Source organism: Cajanus cajan, chromosome 1 (assembly GCF_000230855.2).
Source record: "Cajanus cajan strain Asha chromosome 1, NIPB_CcT2T_4, whole genome shotgun sequence".
Classification (NCBI taxonomy): domain Eukaryota; kingdom Viridiplantae; phylum Streptophyta; class Magnoliopsida; order Fabales; family Fabaceae; genus Cajanus; species Cajanus cajan.
In genome coordinates, this window is record NC_138517.1 from 88,350,652 (window position 1) to 88,372,144 (window position 21,493).

General features: G+C 37.5%; 1 protein-coding gene across 3 annotated transcripts; it reads left to right on the forward strand.

Annotated features, from left to right (window-relative positions):
- Positions 1-960: 960 nt before the first annotated feature.
- On the forward strand, positions 961-9,950 carry LOC109803448 (protein GID8 homolog). Of its 3 annotated transcripts, none has more exons than XM_020365028.3 (7): positions 961-1,117; positions 1,362-1,495; positions 1,925-2,084; positions 2,179-2,282; positions 7,996-8,127; positions 8,579-8,735; positions 9,619-9,950. In XM_020365028.3, exons 2-7 carry the CDS (start codon positions 1,445-1,447, stop codon positions 9,738-9,740), a joined length of 726 nt encoding a protein of 241 aa, XP_020220617.1. In that variant the 5' UTR covers positions 961-1,117; positions 1,362-1,444; the 3' UTR covers positions 9,741-9,950. The 3 variants fall into 3 exon arrangements, with proteins under 3 accessions (XP_020220617.1, XP_020220615.1, XP_020220616.1); XM_020365026.3 differs by having other exon boundaries at positions 962-1,117; positions 2,176-2,282; XM_020365027.3 differs by having other exon boundaries at positions 996-1,117; positions 1,389-1,495; positions 2,176-2,282.
- The last annotated feature ends 11,543 nt before the right edge of the window (positions 9,951-21,493 follow it).

The window sequence follows — 21,493 nt, forward strand, 5'->3', positions numbered from 1 at the left end:
AGTGATGATGCTACTGATATTCAATCCTTACAATAGAGTGTAAAACCTTTATCTATTATGTCTCATTATCAATAATGGTAACTCTTTACACCAATAAAGTCAATTCAAACATTAGACCAGTAAAATCCTTACTTTGGGTCCTCTTAAAAAAATATTTTCTATTAATATTTATATAAATTTTTTAAGTCCTTTAACTTTAAAATTACTTTTTGTATTCCTAAAAGCTCACTCTTTAAGGTTCTTATCTAAAAGATATATAAATAAATTTTTTTTCAAAGCCCATATCTATAACATTTATATTTTTTGATTAAAAATTATTATTAAATTTTTAACAAATTTATTTAAAAATATCTATTTACTTAGGGAAATAATTTACTTAGTGACATATTTGACTTGAAATGACATTATAATGAAAGGTCTAAAAAATACTTAGATTTAATTAATTCACATAATTCACATCAAACTCAATATACCTTCAATACAAATCACATTATTCACATCTCCTTACATGTTTTATATCATTTTTCATAATTGACAATAAGTACCTAACTAATAACATTTTTTTACCAACACTCCTATAGTGTAGTGATAACCAAAACTTTTATCATAAATCTCATATATGACATATTCACCACCCTAAACAAGACATTTTAAAATAAGGATAAAAGTACATTTCTTATATACCTTTCATTGAATTACGATGAACTATATAGATATTCATTATAATTTTATTTTATTTTTACAATTTTTTCGTATTTTAAATATATTTGTGCGGGTGTTATTAGTGAAGCTTTAAAACTTATTTGCATGATTGTCTTTAATATTTTTGATGTTTGGTAAACAAATATATATATATATTATGTGAAATGTATAAATCAGAATAGTAGCTAAAAAAAAATACACGAAAAGATATTTTTGGATATTGATTGGGCCTTGGTTGAGGCCATAGTTGAGAGCCGGGCCAAGTTGGAGAAGCGATGGAAAACGAAGCTGATCCGAACCCAAGGAAGTGACGTAGCAAATACTAGTATATCTCGTTGAAACACAAGTCTAGAAGAACCCTGTAATACGATTCAGCTCCAAAGCAAGGGATCGCCGGCACCCTCCGAAAACGGAGGTACTCTCACCTTTTCCACTCACCACTCTCCCCCGAAATTTTCGACTGCAATTTCTCCCTAACTATTTCGCGCTCTTCTCTTAATATATTCCTCCTCTCACGTGCGGATTTTGTTTACCCCTTCCGTCATTAGGGTTTTGATGGCTTTACTTTCTATTTTAAATTCATTGATTGGAAGCATGTAGCAACTTGAAATGTAACTGTTTCGATGTTTGAATTGTTGATGCTGATCTACGACCTGCAGTTTTGGTGCCTTTGTTCGGATTTTCAGGTGACGGAGCTCGCGTGTCGTTTAGGGTTGAATATGGGGTTTAAGCGGATGCACTGATGTCATTGTTTTGGCTCGTGATTCGTCAGCTTGCAGAAATCGAGGCAATGGTATTTCACTTTCTCTTTCTGGCCTTTTCCCCTGTGGATGCATATTTAATTATTTTAAATTTAATGTTGGCGGTGCACAGGATCTAAATTAGTGCTAATTTACGAGTTTAAGAACTTGTGGTGCTCTGTTCTACACTTCATTTCCATGTGATGGTAAAAAGTCTTGGAAGAATGATGGTTACGATTTGTTGTATTTTGGAGATTAGTTTCTCAGTCAATTTTAGTCTTATAGAAGTATTGCTTTTTATGGACTGATTGTGGATGATGTTCTGCATACATACTGCATGGAAGTGAAGTCATTCTATTGCTTTTAGGGACTGTTTGTGGATAGTGTTCTGCATATTGCATGGAAGTAAAGTAATTCTGATCTATGTCATGGCAATCACATACTAATGATTTATGTCGTTGCAAATTATTATCTGTGTAAAGGCTGCATCTAAGAAAGTGATAACAAGAGAAGAGTGGGAGAAGAAGCTTAATGATGTGAAGATTCGGAAAGAAGACATGAATAAATTGGTAATGAATTTCCTTGTCACTGAGGGCTATGTTGAAGTTGCTGAGAAATTTCGAATGGAGTCTGGAACTGAACGTATCCTCTTTTAATTTATTTATTTTTTGTGTCTGGGAATGCAAGAGATCCTATTTGTTTTCAAGCTATGCTTGTCCTTATTGATCTACAGCAGACATAGATCTTGCAACAATAACAGATCGCATGGCTGTTAAGAAGGCAGTACAAAGTGGTAATGTCGAGGATGCAATTGAGAAAGTGAATGACTTAAATCCAGAGGTAGGTTCCTCTTTATTTATTTACTTTGTAATAACTTCCCGTTCCTTTGCAACTTAGTCTCCTTTAATTTTTGTACAATACACATAATGCATGCCTTATTCAATTTCATACCAGCTGGATAGCTAAGCATGCACTTCCCCAAGGTTTTAAATGTGGTAGCGATATTGCAATGTAGTCCACATGTTAACAATGACGCAGATTATTTTCTTATATCATAAATGCTTGTATATTGCTTCATTTTTTTTTTCAAAACAAGGCCTGCAGGGAGGTACGCATGATTTAAATAGTACATGATGCAGCCTCTTTTATTCAGTCATAATGCTGTCCCCTTCCCAACTATCTGCACTTTTCTAACACTACATGCTTAAAATCGCACAATTTGTGATTTGATTGTACAATATGCCAAACTAGCAATTGCATATGACTTTGAACATGATGCAGCCTTTTTTATTTTGTTACATGCTATCTCCGACCCAACTTGCTTAAAAATACATGCTTAAAATTGCACAATTTGTTATATGAATTGTGCAATTCACAAAGCTAGCAATTTTTTATCTTTTGATAAATTGCATGACTTTGGACCATGTGATTGTGATCACTTGATATCTTGCAATTTAACTTATTCTGCATCACCAATACTGATCACATGGTTCACTAATTCCCTCCCTCTTTTACTTTTTTTTTTATCCACCAATTCTCATCAAAGAAATTCAAATGTCAAATAAGCTTTAATTTTTAAATGAAAAGGAATGCTATGAAATACACTTTATTCAATTATTATACTGTTTTTTTTTTCATTCTTTGACAACAGGGTTTTTACACTGTTAAAATATAATTATGCACTTTATTTGTTTGTTTCATTATTCATTTTTCATTTTTCTAATATATAGGCTTCATAGTTCACATGTTTAGTCAATTTGTAGTTTAAAATTATTACGTTGAGCACTATTATGTTTGGCTTGAAGAGCCTAGACAACTGTATTCATCCATGAAGGACCACGGGGAAACTTTGAAGCTGATTATTCATGCTTATTTTTATAAGTGTTAGTCATGTTTGCTTATGTTTTATGGTTGGTACTCATACATGCATGCTGTAATGTTGTTGTAGCATATCACATTTTGTGTGTATGCTACTATCTTTGGCTCATAAAATTATTATTTGCCTTTCAAAAAAAAAAAACTATTAGGTTTTGCAAATGTAGGCTTTATAAACTATGGACCTGCCTTGTTTTCCAATCCTAAAAAGCATGAGTTTGACAACCATTTACTTGATATAGGTCGATAGACCCAATTGTTAAGGCCTAACTTGGCCCTTTTAAAAGTTTAACGCAATCTGAAAAACCATTTAAAAGCCTAGTGTATAGTAAAGTTTTTTGAATATTGTTCCTATATGTCTAAAAGTTTCACATCGCTTAGGAATTGAGGCTAAAAGTAGTTTATAAATACCCTTCCTTCTTGATCCACCAGGGTGTCTTTTAAAGTACAAAATCATGTCAGTCCAGCAAGTGTCAAAATGGGCAATATCTCGGATGTGGTGGCTTTAATGATGTCAGCGAACTTGCGGTCGGAATGTTGTCATTAGACGGACATCCCATGCCACTCTTGCCCTTTAGCCTTGACCAATGTTGTTAAATGGTGGTTATGGCGGCACCATAGTGGTATGGCGGTGGCCGCGTTCCGTTATGGCCGTTTGGCCTTTGTATGGCGCGGGTCTGCCATTTTGCGTATGGTGGCCGTTACAACGGTAACGACATGGCGGTGCATGGCGTTCATGGTGCCGTTATGGGCTTTTTTTTAAAAAAAATTCAGGTTTGGGCTTTTTTTTTTTTTTTTTTTTTTTTTTTTTCGGGTTTAGGTGATCCATTAACATGATTTTCCAAAATAGGTTAGCCGCGCACCATAGAAACCCTAACCCTAAGTTCAAATTGTCTCCTCCTCCGTGCGACGCGCCTCCTTCGACAAGACTCGTTGCCACCACCGCCTCCTACGAGACCTGTTGTCACCATGCTCACGATTCTTCTCCCTCCGTGCACGCAATTCTACTCTTCTCCCTCCGTGCGACTGCTTTTTCCTCCATGTGCGACTGACGTCCTTCTTCGACGAGACCTGTTGCCACTGCCTCCGACGCAACCACCACCACGCGCGCGATTCTTCTCCCTCCGCGCGCATGATTCTTCTCTTCTCCCTCTGCGCACATCATCATGTGGAAATTAATTATGTAGACATTGATGAGGATGAAGAGGATTAAACAAAATAGTTTTAGGCATAGTAGTCAATAGTGGTTGTCGCGGCCGCAATCGCGGCGCGTCGGAGCGGAGAGGCTTCGTGCCGCTTCAAAAAGTTTGTTGCGAAGCGCTTTGAAGGAGCAGTTGGAGCGACCACGAAAGCAGCGGAGTGTGGCGGTGCGATCGCGGGTGGGGACGGAACTTCTCTTCTTTTTCCGGCGGATCTTCGTTGATCTGTCTTCTCCGACAGATGCGCTGTCTTGTCCGACAGTTGCTCTGTCTTCTCCGATGGTGGCTCTGTCTTCTCCAGCATCTACAGTCTTGTCTTCTTCTAAGAAGGAAGCAGTGGCGACGGCTACGGCTGCTTGAGTCTCACGATTAGAAAGTGGAAAAATAATTAGGGTTGGGCCAAATGGGCCAAATGGGCCAAGTTTTATTTTATCTTTTGATTTGATTAAGGGCTTTTTACTTCACTATTTTTTTTAGAAAGTAACTTCTCTTTATTATTAATTCAGATAATATTTTAAGTAATAAAAAATTTAATATAAGACCTTAAATATTTTGTTTTCTTAATTTTTTTTATTTTGTTTAACTATTATAAATTTTTATTATTAAAAATATTTAATGTATAAATTAAGTTATGTTTCTATTTTTATATGTATATTATTAATTATTTGTATTATAAATTATTTAATATATATATATATATATAAATTAAAAAAAAATAGAATAACGGTATCCCGCTATTTATTATTTGAGGGAGAGGAAGACTTTAATCTTGATGAGGAAGAAAATTAAACTATAATGTTTAATTTTTTACTTAGAGCTTTAGCACTTTGTTTTGAAGACATTTTATATTATGTATTGTTTGAGTACTATGAACTTTTAATTATTAAAAATGTTTAATGCATGAATTTAGAGTTATTTTTTGTTTTTTTAGCTTATATATATATATTATTAATTATTTAATATATATAAATTAATATTAAAATAGCGGTTATCCCGCTCCACGTCATCCCGCTATCCCAGTTTTAGGGTCGACCGCTCCGCTCCGCTATCCGGGATTGATTACTATGGTTTTAGGAATTGTCATTGTGTTTTGCTATTTTTTAACATTGTTTCTTTGTTTTGATGGCTATTTAATCCTTTTGTTGGTTAGGAATTTATGTTTTTTTATGATGACTATCACTAGATTATGAATGCCATGAATTTTAGATTGTTATATTGTTGGTTTTAATATATGTGTTTGTTATTTTTCTGTTTTTGCATCATATTTTATATATATAATTTTATTTTTTGTCCGCCATGATGTCCCGCCATAGTGTCCGCCATGACAGTATGGCACTTAAAGGTCCTTGCCGCCATCCGCTGTATAACCTGACTGATAACCTTGGCCTTGACTGGAGGGCTTGTTGTAGTATGCCTAAAAGTCTCATATTGTTTAGGAGTTGAGACTAAAGGTAATTTATAAAACACTCTTTCTCCTTAACCTATTGTGACGCCTTTTCAAAAACAAAACTGTGACGGCCCAACGAGCGTCAAAATAGGCAATATCTTAGATGTGGTGACCTTAACGATGTCAGCGGGCTTACGGTTGGAACTAATATGTAGAAAATCCTACCTCTTTTGTTTTTGGTCTAAACTACATGTATTCTCCACCAAAGGCAATCCTGTTCGTGTCGTGTAGGACTATAAAAGTCCTACCCATGGTTGTCAAACTCGCGAGTCAACTCGTAAACTCGTACGAGTCTACGAGTCTAGGGTAGCCAAACGGGTTAACTCGCCCATAGACTCATTTTTTGGTAGACTCGGGCTGACTCGGGTAGACTCGGTCAGAATCGCGAGTCTGAGGCCGAGTCCACGAGTCTGGTTCCGTTTTTTTTTTCACCCCTAAATGGCCCAAAACGACGTCGTTTTACCTAGGGTTAGGCATTTTTCCCTTCGTGCGAAGATGCCTTCATCATTCTCACGTTTTTGACCTGGTTTCTCTCCCTCCGAGCGTTCGAACGCCCATCTCCGCTGGTACGAACGTGCATCTCTGCTGCTACGAACGCCCATCTCCACCGCTACGAACGTCCATCTCCGCCGCTACGAACGCCCATCTCCGCCGCTAGGAACGAGCATCTCCGCCGCGTACGAACGCCGCCGCCGCATACGAACGCGAGTCCTCTTGCTGGGAAGGACGCGGGTCTGTTTCTGTTTTCTCTCCCTCCGTTGCATCTCTGCTGCATACGAACGCGGTCTGTCTACGTGAGTGCTATTTCTCACTCTAGCATTTTTTGATTTTTTGGTCTGTTCGTGTTATTCACAATTTATATACTTAGTCTGTTACTCCTAAAATTAGCAAGATGTCTGAAACCAGTGGTGGCTCAAAGTCTTCAAGCAATGCAGTTTCTTCTTCCAGAGCAAGGAAAAATGCCCCTGAAACCGGTTATTTAGATCTTGTTTTATGTTTTTGATTTGTGGACCTATGTGTTTTTGACTTTTTGTTGATGTATGGTTTAAGATTTGTATTATGACATTTTATTGTTGTTATTTGACTTGTTTCAGACTTAGAATGTTGAAATAGTGATATCATATTGTGTGTGTTCATATTTTTTAATATCTTTTAATATTAGGTAGACTCTTACGAGTCTACGAGTCGAGTCTACGAGTCGAGTCTACGAGAGCTCCACGAGTTTGTGTAGACTCTCGAGTTTGACAACCTTGGTCCTACCTCTAAATAGGCTATTGGATCTTAACTTATATGTAGCTTAAGTAAGTTTAAGTAGACCAACAATACAAAATCAAACCATTTATACAGTACCAACAATATTTTTATCATGTTTTCTGCAGTTAAATGCACTAACCCTTTTTTTGCCTAAAAGGCTGTTTGACTGGATTCAAGTGTAGTGTTTTTAATTAAATAGGATTTTTAAAAAATCCTTGGTCAGACCTGGCATAAGCATGACATCTGCTTGGTCATAGGTACTTGATGAGCAACTTGGTCTATTCCCATTCCTAAGCACTATGCATTATTTGTGATATGTTTCAAGCTATTTTTCATAATGTCTTTGAATCTAATGATTTGTTGCATGATTCAAAAATTAGCTTTACATTTCATGATTCAAATAGCTATGTGGTAACCTTAAGCAACGGCATTGTGGCTTGAATAAAAATTGTGATATTATGTTCAATTATATTCTTTACTCCTAAGTTCTTTTCATTTCATTATGCTTCTATTTTTTTCTTCTTATTTCTTATGTTGTTATTCAATATTTTATTCTCAATGATCAGTTTGGTATCCTTAGAGATTTGTTTTATGTAGAAAATTGTTAGGAAAACCGTTTTTTCATGTGCACATCTGTTTCTTGCTGATGAATGCCTTGTTTTTGTATTTGTCATTTGTTTTTTTTGGCGTCATTTTAAAAACTATTCTGGTATAAATTCAAATACATAACATAATTACTTGTCAAATTCTTATTCATTTTTTGTAATATTGTCTGTAGATATTGGACACGAATCCCCAATTATTTTTCCATCTTCAACAGCAACGGTTGATAGAACTAATCCGGAATGGAAAGGTAGAAGAAGCGCTAGAGTTTGCCCAAGAGGAGCTTGCACCAAGAGGAGAGGAAAATGTAAATCTCATGAAATGAATTTCTGTATCTCTATATTTCATATAGAATATTCAGGGAAAATATAAATTAGTATCCTGAATTTTGGGTTGTGTGCATTTAGTTTAACATTTAAAAATGTATAATTTCATCACCAAGCATTTTTAAAATGTGTGCAAAATAACACTTGCTAATTAATTTGCTACCAATAAGATGATCCGTAGCTAATTAGCTATTGAAGGGTTATTTTTTTGTATATTTCAAAAAAGCCAGGGAGTGAAATAGACTTTCAAAACATCAAGAACTAAATTCCTCACGAACCAAACTTCAAGTATAGGCTACTAAATTTCATTTTTCCTAAAATTTTTATTTGTGAAGTATTTCTGGCTTTTCATTTATGGATTATTTGTTTGTGGAGAATTAAATGTAATTGGTTGCTGAGACTTGGTGTTAATGTTTACTTGTTGGATTTCAGCAAAGCTTTCTGGAAGAGTTGGAGAGGACTGTTGCACTCCTTGCTTTTGAAGATGTATCTAACTGTCCAGTTGGAGAGCTACTTGACATATCACAGCGATTAAAGACAGCAAGTGAGGTGAATGCAGCCATACTCACTAGTCAGAGCCACGAAAAAGGTTTGTGTTTGCTGCAAATATATATATATATATATATATATATATTGCATATTTAAGTTTGAGTTTGCTGGTCTGGTTTTAAATCTAGTTTGACATACTCGATATTCAGAAGAATGGGTTAATTTTATACATATATTCCTGTAAATTTTATTGTGATTATGATTGAGATGCAGGGTTTGTTGAACAGCAACTGTAAAATCTGGGAACATAATACAAACTCTGCCAGATTGGTGCCTAAACCATTGTTTTATTAATGTGCATCAACTGACTTCTGAATTTTGATGATTTATTCCTGAAAGATGGATTCAAAGTTATAGAGCTTGGAAGAGAATAGCTATCTGAAATATATGCCTGCTTTCACAAATCTAAATCTGAGGGAATATTTGAGAAGGACTTTCTGTTCATCTTTTTGGATCAATCATTTTGTAGCTTGCTGTTTTCTTTGCCTGCCCTTGCTACAAGAATTATTTGTGAAGTTCAACTTCTGCATTTGAATTTTGATTATTGCCATATTTGTTTTTCTTAAAATTTCTAAATAGCAATTAGTTGAAAAATTACAAAAATAATTATGTGCATGCTTTAACACTTGGATAATGAAGTGTATGATGTTGATGACAAATTGACAATAATGCTGAGGTGAAGAACTGACTTGATACTTAATAGTATGTTTGCTCGAATGACTGGTGTTAATAATTTTCGGGTTATAATTGTTGCCATCTGGGTTCTTTCATTGCACTAGTTTGTATTTTTATTATGTTCCATTAAGAGGGTTTGTTGTTTCTAGACTGTTAAAAAACTTCAAATTTGCTCTGTTTCATTATCTGAAAAATTAAGTAATGCTATGCTCCAGAATTTGGTAACATTGATAGTTTTTTCTTGGCAGACCCAAAACTTCCAAGCTTGTTGAAGATGCTATTATGGGCCCAAAACCAGTTGGATGAGAAAGCTGCTTATCCTCGCATAAATGATCTTTCCTCAGCTATATTAGAAGATCCTACTGTTTGAATACTTGTAACATTTCAATTTCAATTTGGGGATTTTAGGTTCTAGTTGAAGATATTGCGGTCATTGGCATTAAAAATCGTGTATGCACTTCAATGGAAAGATATTTGTTGAAATTAATGTCCATTTCATCGTAGATAGTTGTTCCGTTGGTTTTATACCGTTGTACAAATTGATTGTCAATACTGAATACAGTCACAATTCTTTTCTTAAGTGACCTGTTGTTGCATATTAAGGCTTATGATGATGGTAGTACAAGTTAGCCATACTCTGACCCTGTCATTATTTTCGACTACCGTGAACCGTTATAACTATATTCACTTTGCTGCTCTGCTGCATTAATGAGAAACACAATTCTCTGGCAAAAGGTGAAAACGCGTGACTGCTTCCTCCAGAGAGCATTTTAACGGAGCTTCTGAATAGACTTCAATTTGATTAGTTTTTAATTTTTAATTATATAAAAACAAATGAATCTAAATTTTCATTTATCTTGAATGGCGTATACAATAACACCGCAAACATCGTCTTTGCCACAGTATAACCACACCACCCATCACGGCCACTACATTCTTCTTCACATCCATTGTCATCATGAACATGAACACCAGCTCGCAAGTGACACTGCAACTACCAATATTAGTTGTCGTCATTATCACGAATTCAGTGAGTATTATTGGTGTAATCATGATCGCTATGTCCATATACCCAGACGAACTAGAAGGAAGTAATCTGTGGTTGAAATTGAAAATTTAGTATTAAAAAGCATTTGGCCGACGTGTTGTAGGTTTTCATATTGGGTAGCTGAAGGCAGTAGCGAAGTTTAGAATATAAGGTAGACAAGGGAGAGGGAATTGAAAAATTAATCCTGCAATACTTTTCTTTTGTTATCTACGAAGGCATAAACATTAAAAAAAAAAAAAAAAAGAAACAAGAAAGCTTAAACAACAGTAAAGAGCAAAAAATGAAGAAGCAGTGGTTGGTTCAGTTGGTTTTGAGCCAAAGCACATAGACGAAGGTGGTGGTGTTGTTGTTGTTGATGATGTCGGTGAGTTCCAAGAGGCGTGCATCTCCGATGAATTTCTTTGAGGCATGGCAACAACCATCGTCAAAGTTAAGGGCATAACTGGAAGGATCATATTGGAAGTTTAGGCGCTGACGGTGGTTGCCCCCATTGTTGAGAGCCTTCTTGAGCGCAGCCCGCACCCTCCAAAAGAGGCTCCTGCAACGCTTCTTCCCGTAAGCATTCACCCATTCCACCAAACCCATTATCACACTAATGAAAAAGTATGGGCCCGAAAAGGTATAAAGGTTTTGGAGAAGAATTAATAGGAATAGGAATAGGAGTTACATTGGGATGCTAAAATTCCATCTACAATGGGCACACAGCCTCCAACAATCTCCTTTCTCTATCACTATTCAGAATGTTGCTCTCTCTCTCACACACACTATTCTTTACTATACCCCATTACCATTTTTCTTCTTTTATATTTTATATCCCTCTCTCCTCCGCTTTTTCCTTAACTATAACCCTTCTTCACTCCCATCATCCCCATTCCCCCCCTTTTTTTCAACTAATTCTTAATTCCTCTCCCTCTTCTGGACTCAATTATATATCTTTCTTTTATTTTATACCATTACTAATTATCATAAATAAATACCACTTCTCTATTTTATATTTCTAATTAATTATTTAAATTATAGTATTACCAATTTCTTAAAAATAACTATTGAAATTTAATTTAAAGATGGAGTTTAAATAAAATCACTTAAAAAAGAATTTGAGATAGTTGATAAACAAGGTTTTTTTAATTACATGTATGGATAAATATGTAACATACAACTTCAAATAAGAGAAGAAAGAAAAGACTCGTGCTGTTTGTTAGGAAATGAAACATGCACGAATTTCAAATTGGACGGTGGTGATCTTTTAGGTAAATATTTGATCATTTGATTAAAAAAATTAAAAACATTTAAAAATTAATTTAATGGAAATCAATCAGGGTATTCCTTAAACAAAAATATATTAACAAGACCAATAAATCAGAACCACAGCAACATCATGAGTCAAAGCAGGTTCGATTGCAGTAGGAACTACAGAAATAACGGACCAAGAAAAAAGAAAGGGACATGGCAATAGTAAAAACTATCTATCAAGTATGCAATGGTGATCAATCAAATCACACTTGCCTTTTTGCTCCTAACTGCTTTGTCTCCCGCACAAGCTAAACCAGAAACCATGTGCCTTTCTCTGATTACCTTCTGCCACCAATCTGATTCTCTCACTTTTTGTCTTCTTCTCTTAACTCCCTTTTTGACTTTTGCTTTATTCACACCACACCACATATCCTGATTAAATTCTCTCTTGTCTCATTCTGCAGCACATACCCTCCTCTGTTCCTCCTTCTGCTTCTTCTCACTGCCCCCACTCCTGCCTTGGTGGGGATACCCTTTTGATGACTTGTCATTCTACCCAAGGAACCCTATGCAAATTCCTCATCTCTTAGTGTCCAAATTAAATATCAACTTCACTACACTCATTCTCATTCTATATTAACTAATCAAAAATCATTCTTGTTATAAGTTACGTTGAATAAAACTTATATATAGTATCATATGTTTGTAGTCCTGTTTTTCGATCAAAATTTAAATTTCATTTTGATATGATATGTAATATAGTATTCCTTTAAATGTTAATACTCCAATTTTGAAAAAAAAGAAATAACACCAACGTACAACCGGTACTAACTTTCTATATCAGATAATGTGTGAGGAGATGATAGTATAGAATGCATATATTATTTATTCAATTGAATTTTACCGAAAATAATGATTTGAGAAAGACTTTTATTAACCACTTGGTATGGTCCTTGAAATGTGTCCCCACATTTTTGTACCCTTCTTTCCATGATCACAGGCTACAAAGAGAGAAGTAGTGTTAATATTCACATTGAGTCCGCATGCAGGACCAATTAGTTACGTTCATAAAATAGAGAAACACTCGCAGCTGTCAAGTGTCAACTCTTGCTATTCATTAACCTTCCCATCCCTATCAGTCTTAGTTGGACATTTATATATGTTAGGGTTGATTTCCAAGTTCCCTCTTGGTGATCATGTGTGCCCCCACTCACAAGCCTTCAAACTGAAATCAAACCCACACAATAAAGTTTTAATTTCTTATGCATGCCCTTTTAAAATGATATTCCTGTTTATGGCCATTCGTTTCACAATCTTTGACTAGGCAACAAAGGCCTTTCTGTCACTATGTCTTTGTCACCCTCGTTGCTTTGCATGATTCTTGATTCTTGACCGTATTCAGAACAAGCAATTAGTCGTCATCGTGCATCTTAGGAGCAAGTTCCCAAAAATTGAACAAACGAGGGGTTTTCCACCGTATGATATTAACCACACAGTGTAGGTATAGTTGCTTTCTTTATTCCCTCTTTCGGTCAAATAGTTAATTTCAGAGTGCAGCTACATATAGTTGCAATTGATGCCATCAATAATGGGCCCTGGGCTTGGAAGTTGAGTACAGGAAAAAAGAAAAACCCAATGAGCCATCTAGAATACCAAAATTAACAGAACCGGTAGATGTGAAAGAAGGACACATGTTATGCTTTGTGTAGCAAAAAAGTGAAAAAGGAACATTGTTATGCACATTGCACTGTTATAAATGTAGTCATGTGGGCGATTACATGTTAGACCTGTAATGGGCAACACATGTTGATGTTGGAAGGTGGCGCTAGTAATTGCCTTTGGGGTAATTCAATTTCATTATAAAAGACTCAAAGTTGCATGCTTTATTTTGTTTAGTTTACTAATCACATTCTATGGCTGTTACATGTTTGATGCTGCTGGCTGACATAAAAAAATCTTAATCATGGGACACCAAATCTTCAAAGGTAAAAAGCGGGATTGCAAAAGCATGCAGTATAATTAAACCAGAGCATGTATATGATAGAAACAAAGGGCCATTTTTTGATAAGCACACCTCTATGCCTATAGCCGAACTAGTGTTTGCTTAATGAGAAAAAAGCATCGCAGATCCCACACATTTCATGTATCATTCAGAGGTACACTAGTATCTCATTTGGATTTGCTTCCAAGGTACAATCTTTTTTTATGCTTTCCCAGCGTGTTCCCCTTGGATTTATCTCTCTCTTTTGTTTCTTTGTGTTTGTCACATTGCCTACAGTATCCCAATATTTTTTTTATTTTCCTTTCTCCCTTTTGGTTCAACCATGAGGCTATTATTTCAGAACCTCATTACTTCTTTTTTTCCCTCGATAAATAGCAACTTTAGACATAAAAAGTAGAGTCTACTCTAACATTATAGATCATTCCTAAATTCCTAAACTATAAACATTAGAATGGTCTTTATGCACAAAACATTTAATATACTCATGTCCATCATTATCCAAAATTCTAACATGGTATATGGATGAAACATTAATTTTTATTATTTGATTTAATAATATAATAATAAATAGTTAAGATTTGTTACCGATAATTTATAAGAAATTGTTTTCGTATTTTGTAGATTAATCCCTTGTAAAAATCTAGAATTTGAATAATAAAGGTCATTATTGTCAATTTGATAATAATATTTTTTGTTTTCAAAATTATAACAAAAGAAATTGTGGATGAACGTTTTCATAAAATGATTTGTTATACCATAGATGTTAACTAGGTCATATTCATTGTATTGTCCATGGAGATCGATAATGAGTTGCAGTGAATGATACTCTTTTCAACTCAGGAGATTGTTTGAATGCATGGAAGGGACACATTGAGGGCAATGATGGGAAACTTTGGAATGAGGTTAATGGATCACACAAGCGAAATTTGTCAACATTTGAGGACAATTATGAGAAAGGCCTTCTAAGTTCTAATTATCAACGTTGTACCTAACTATGGCACCAATTGGGACTCCTTTCACTATTATTGTCTCCCCCTCCCCCCACAGTATCCCTAACCTTCATCTCTAACTAGCTCAATGAGGCCGATCTCCATTGGAACCCCATTCCCTCGTCCAAATCCCACTTTCACAACTTTGATCACCCTATATATTCCAAAATCCTTGTCACTACAACTTTTATTTTCATGTGATTGTAAACATTATTAGGGACAACGACTGGGATCAAAACTCCAACTACGTCCTGTGTTCATGTGTGAAGTGAAACACTGAAGTTGAATCCACGATTCATGAAGGACAAAAATGTAAATTTCAAATAATTATAAAAATATAACACATAATATACTTAATAAATCCTAACCATTAATTTTTTAATTAATTAATTTAATGATTTTAAATCATGATTCACTCATATACTACTTAACACACACACTTTAAAAATTACAAAATTTACTCATTTACGAAACACTTATGTTTAATTCATAGACTGTTATAATGAATGCATAAGTTTTTTTTGGCTAGTTATTCACTATGAATTTGAAAGTTAGTTATCTTTGGTTAGATTGAGCACTACAGATCAAATCCACGACCATGCTTACCTAACTACCCACCGAATAAAAACAAAACATAGTATTTGAAGATTTTGTATGTGTTGGATTCGATAATTTCAATCCCTTAATAAGCAATTATAACTATCACTTATAATAATTATTCACTTTATAGTTAGCACCGCCACTTTATATCTGCTTTGCGGAAAGGATTAAGAGTAACTATACTACTATTTTATTGTTTCGACCAAATTAGCAACAAACAGCTTTTCCAAATCATGATTACCATTTGTTAAGCCATACTTTGAACACGTATTAATCACTATCTCGAATAATCTAAAGCATTTCTTTTGTTGCGGGTGGGGTGGGGGGAGGTAAACTATATTTAACTATTTTCATTGCAACAAATTCGATTATATAATCATCCGAAATTTATCATAATTCCTAACACGTATCTCCATCTAGATTTTTTTTTTAAATTATTACTGTTGTTTAACAAACAAACACACACAGTAGGATGTTTTATAGTTTTTTTTTTCTAAAACGAAATATTTATGTTGTCGACATGTAGCTTCTATTTTATGCGGTTTTCTGGATTTTTATCATGTTTTTCAAATAAAAAAACCATTTTTTGTCCAAAGGAGTTGAACATATATAGCCAAAGGCGAAAACATTTTAAGTTTCTTCATCCTTGGAAGACCCAAAAAACAAATCGAATAATTTTTTTTCTTCTTTTCATTGAAAAGATAATAAAAAATGTCGTTTTTTTTTGAAAAAAAAAATCTCTTTAATTAAAATTTTAAAATTCCCTCTTAGTCTTCCTTTCAATCTATTTCAAAAACAGCATTAGTATTTTTTATGATTAAAAAGATTATTTAAACAGTAATTAATTAATTCATTTGGAAGCGTGAAAATCAGACGTTAGTGTTGATAGAGGCTAGAGCTACCCCAACATAGCAGAGCTCAAGTATGAATCTGTGGACAAAATTTAATAAAACATTGGTTTGCTTTATGGAGTTCACTATAATCACTCTGTAAACATATTTTAAGGAGTGGTTCATGTGAGCATTAACTGTTGCATACCGAACATGGGTGTCATTATTTACGGCCCCCACTAAAACGTTGCCAAAAGAGGAAAGATTACACTTAATTTAACTTAAAGCATTCAACAAACACAAAAAGCATAGACAACCCTTTTAAAGGCCAAGCCCAAAATGTTGTCCATGGACAATGACTAAAGTGGGCCTAAATCAAACATCCTCGGGCCCACCCACTTTCCATTGTATCCTGAATCATGTACGCTAGAAGCCCACCTAGAGGCCCTCTACGTGCATCAAAGAGCCCAACCCTATTCGATAGGGTGGTTTTTTTAACCCCTTTGGGAGTGGTCAACCACAGCACTCAAAAGCTTTGACCAGCATGAAAAGAAGAGAAAGGTCTCATGCAAGTTCTGACCACCCTGTTGGTTACGCAAAGAGGTTCGCACGTGTCATCTGCAGCATGCACGCGTGAAGGGTTCACATCACTCTACAATGATTTTCTTTTTTGGTACCGTCAGGATTTGTTTCTTCACTCATCTCAGCCGTTCGTTCATCTTGGGGACAATCAGATTCAGAGGGCCACATGTTCTGTTTCGGCTTCCAAAAGTCGACATACATGATACTTCCAGATTCTTCATCTGTGTCACACAAAAAAGGGAAATAAGCCTATCAATTTATTCATTAATATATATATTTAACATTGTTAGAGTAAGGTAAAATGATGCTCCCTAATAAATTATATGTGTTTTGTATTCAAACATAAAATTTAGTTGTAATTGTATGAGGGTACACTCGTAATCTTCTGGGAGGTGAAGGATCGAACGGGAGCTTCAGGTAGATACTTCGAAGGGGGGAAGTACCTGCAAAAGGCACTCCAACGCTCAAGTCAGGACAAACACGATTTTCTAGGGTAATAAATGAACAGTGACGTACCTCGATATAAGTGACCTATTTATACTACCTTTGATGGGCCTTGTCAGTGGTGGGCCTCTTCTGAGGCTTACCAAATTAGGTAATACGACGTTAATCGGCTGATTATGTCTTAATCATGCGTTTGTCCTTGTTAATCGTGATCATTGTCGTAATCCTTGCTTTATCCCTCGGCTCATTACCGAGCCGACAGGTAAATGCTTGGGATGTTGGATATCTTCGGCCGTTGGCCGGGCCGACAGGCATTTGTTCAGTTATCCTACTAGGCCAGCGTTCGGCCGAGCCGATACCTAGCATCTGGAGATGCATCGTGGTTATTCTTATCGGTTTTTATCCGAGCCGATGATAACGTCGAGGTTCATGCAGGCATGGTTTTCGGTCCGTGTGGATGTTTGACAGAACGGCACGTGTTGGTCCACGTGACCAATAGGATCCCTCCGGTACATTAGTTAATGATACATATCAAAGTACAACATTGGTGCAGTGGTGCCACGTGGCATGAAAAGAGAGACAGAATGCATGTTGCATGCTGCATGTGCTTTGGCTATGCATGCACAAAAAAAACACATGTTCTCCATGATTCCATTCATACTCTTTTCAAGGTCTCTTTCATGTTGACTTATCTTGTGAATTATGAAGGATCCCCGATCATGTGATCTTTTGGTATTTTTGTTTTTATTAGCTTCACGAATGTGTCACATAATCTTAAACTTTTCGTACTTAAATGAGTTTTGGGAATACATATTATATTTTTAATTACAATAATTTTTTAATATTTAGTTTTATTTACAACTTGTAAATTAAAAAATTTAATTAAACAAAAGATAAATTCCTTATCACTCAAACTAATGTATATTTGATATATTTTTTTTGTATATATAAATGCATGTAATAAATACATAGGATGTGGACAAATTTAAGGTTGCAGGTTCTTGCACATTTGGGCTGCAAGTCAAAACTAAAAAAAGGCATTCAGTCGCATATTTATATATTGTCGTATCCTCTTGCCTTAGTTTATTGTGATCAATGTGATCCATTTTTTTTAACCCTGTTTCCATGCACGCCGTTTTATATCTCCGTTTGTTTTGGCATTCAAAAAGGTCAATGTTTGCACTTTCTAAAATATAATTTGTTTTAATTTTTATTTTATTAATACAAAAAGTACTCATATTATCACCCAATAATTTTTTTTTAAGTGTAAGTCTGTTAAATTTTAAAATAACTATGTACTAGGAGGCACCTCTTCGGTCAAGCAATAAGCCGATAGGGGTGCCCGAACCGACAAAGACGTTGTTCACAGGTGGGTACCCATTCGGTCAGATAGTAGGCCGAAAGGGGGACCCGAACCGATGTAACACATTACTACACCCCCTCGGGCTTAGGATAGTCCGAACACCTCCTCGGCCTCAGGGTAGGCCGAACACCCTCTCGGTCTTGTACCTAGCCGAGGACTTCAACAAAGACCAACTCAGAAGAGCATGGAGCAAAACCCTCGGCATTGACTTAAACCGAACGCCTCCTCGGCCTTAGGGTGGGCCGAAAACCTTGTCGGCTTCGTACCGGGCCGAGGACTTCGACAAGGACCAGCCGTATACACACTACCACACCCACTCGGCCTTAGGCTAGGCCGAACACCCCCTCGGCCTTAGGATAGGCCGAACACCTCCTCGGCCTCAGGGTAGGCCGAACACCCTCTCGGCCTTGTACCTAGCCGAGGACTTCAACAAAGACCAATCAGAACAACACGTGACAAAATTAGACACTTATTATATAGTAATTACCGTGCCTGATTAGGAAGAGATTAAGGTTAACTCAGATGTTACCCATCTCCCAAGACTGAAGGCCCACCAGGCCCAATTGTGTCTCTATAAATACACAGGTGATGTGACATAAATGAGGTACGTTACTATTCAACATAAAGGCATTTATTGCTCCATACCGAATACTTACTTGATCGTTGGAGTGCCTTTGCAGGTACCCTCCACACCCTTCGAAGGCAGTGTTCGGTCGGGACTAAAGACTTAGGAGATCAGGAAGGAAGAACGACGAGAGGAGTGTTCCCACGCAGGAACATTTTAGCGCCCACCGTGGGGCCGAAACCAAAACGGTTCTCGACCCTGAAGCAAGATGGTAACTACTAGAAGTCAACAAGAGAACGTAACCGAATACCCTTTCGGGATGCCCCGGGACACCATCGGACGGCAAACTAATCAGAATGAGGATGGGATGGAAGAATCTTACGTAGACCGGTCTCAGCAACCAAATCCGTCTTCGGCCATCGAGCAACTAAAGGCCGAAATGATGGAACTCAGAAGGCTTCGAGAAAAGGATGCTCACGAATTATCGGCCCTGAGAAGAGAAAATGCCAAGCTCAGGAGCGATAATCGGACATGGCACCCGTCACATGATACTCGCAATCAGTCGACCCGGGACCAAGGTGAATCATCCGGATGGTACAAGGAAGTCAACGTTCCTCGGCCATCGGGTGAGCCAGCGACAACGACACAAGACCAGCAAAGACGACAGGGAAGGACGCCGTTCACACCAGATATCGCCGGGGCTCGTTTACCCGACAACTGGAAAAATTCGACCCTGGAGAAGTATGACGGAACGTCCGACCCTGAAGAACACCTCGACGCGTTCGTCACACAGGTCGGTCTGTACACGGATGACGATGCAATCATGTGCAAAGTCTTTCCTACTTCGTTGAAAGGACCAGCACTCAATTGGTTCACACGGCTCCCTCTCGGATCGGTTGATTCGTTCACGACTTTGTCATCCCGTTTCGTAATACAATTGGCCACAAGCCGCCCTCACCAACTAACCTCGATCGCGTTAGTTAACATCCGTCAAGAAAAGAAGGAACCCCTCAGAACATTCATGGAGAGGTTCGGGAAAATGACCTTGGCCATCAGAAATCTAGATCCCGCGGTGGCAATGCACCACCTCACCACGGCGCTGAGGCCAAGTCCTTTTGTCAATAGTTTGTGCAAGAAACCACCCCATGACCTGGACGACCTGCGACAGAGGGCTACAAAATACATGCAGATGGAGGAGCTGGCCGAGTTCCGCAACCAAAATCGACCTGACCTATCCCTCGCTAAGAGAGAAAATGACAAGGAACATCCACGACCTCGTCCTCGAGAAACAACCGATTGTGAGAAGAGCAATAACAGAGGTCCAAGGTATGTGCAATATACGCCGCTCAACACCAACAGGGCCAGGGTGTTGGAGCAAGCTCTAGCCAAGGAAGTTTTGGCTGTTCCTCGAAGAGCTATGACCCCTCCTCACGCTGACAAGACCAAAGCGTGTCAATTCCATCGGAATAGAGGACACACTATGGAGGAATGCTCCGCCCTTCGGGATCGCATCGAAGATCTCATTAAGGCCGACCACCTCCAAAACTTCGTCCGAATGACAGACAACCCAAGAAACGACCGCCGCCCCGGAAGAGGGGAGCATACAAGGGATAACCGAGATCGGGTACCCCCCCGGAACCGATCCCGCGAGCGTAGTAGGTCTCAAGAAAGAAACGATCAACGAGACCGCAATCAGCCCAGGCGAGTCATAAACACCATTGCCGGAGGCTTCGCAGGAGGCGGAGGCTCATCTTCAGCACGGAAAAGACACTTAAGGGCTATCAAGTCGGTCAACGCCATAGGGCGGGCATCTCCCATTCGCATGCCCCCTATTACGTTCACTGACCTAGACTTTCACGGCATTGATCCGGTGCAGGACGACCCAATGGTCATCAGCGTAGAGATCAACAACTGCATCGTGAAAAAAATGCTGGTCGATCAGGGAAGTTCGGCCGACATTTTATACTGGAAAACCTTTGAACAGTTAGGCATCCCGGAACAAGATTTGACACCCTATGACGAGCCTTTGGTTGGGTTCTCGGGCGAACGGGTGGACACCCGCGGAACCATAGACTTGTACACCTACTTCGGGGATGACCAGCGCAGGCGGATCAAGGTTCGTTATGTGGTGGTACATGCCAACACCTCGTACAATATTCTGTTGGGAAGACCCTCCTTGAACAAGCTCCGCGCCATCGTCTCCACCCCACATTTGGCCATGAAGTTCCCAAGTGAAGAAGGGACCGTCATCACTGTGCATGCTGACCAGAAAACAGCGCGCGAGTGCTACTTCGCCAGCTTAAGAGTAGAACCAACTCCGAAGCCCAGACGGGACGTGAACATCATCGGCGACACCGGCAAGCAGAAATCAATGGAAAGTTTTGAGCTTGATCCGAGGCTGGAACATGAAGATAGGGTCGAACCTATTGAGACAACAGTCCCTTTCCAACTCGGAAAGAATGAAGAG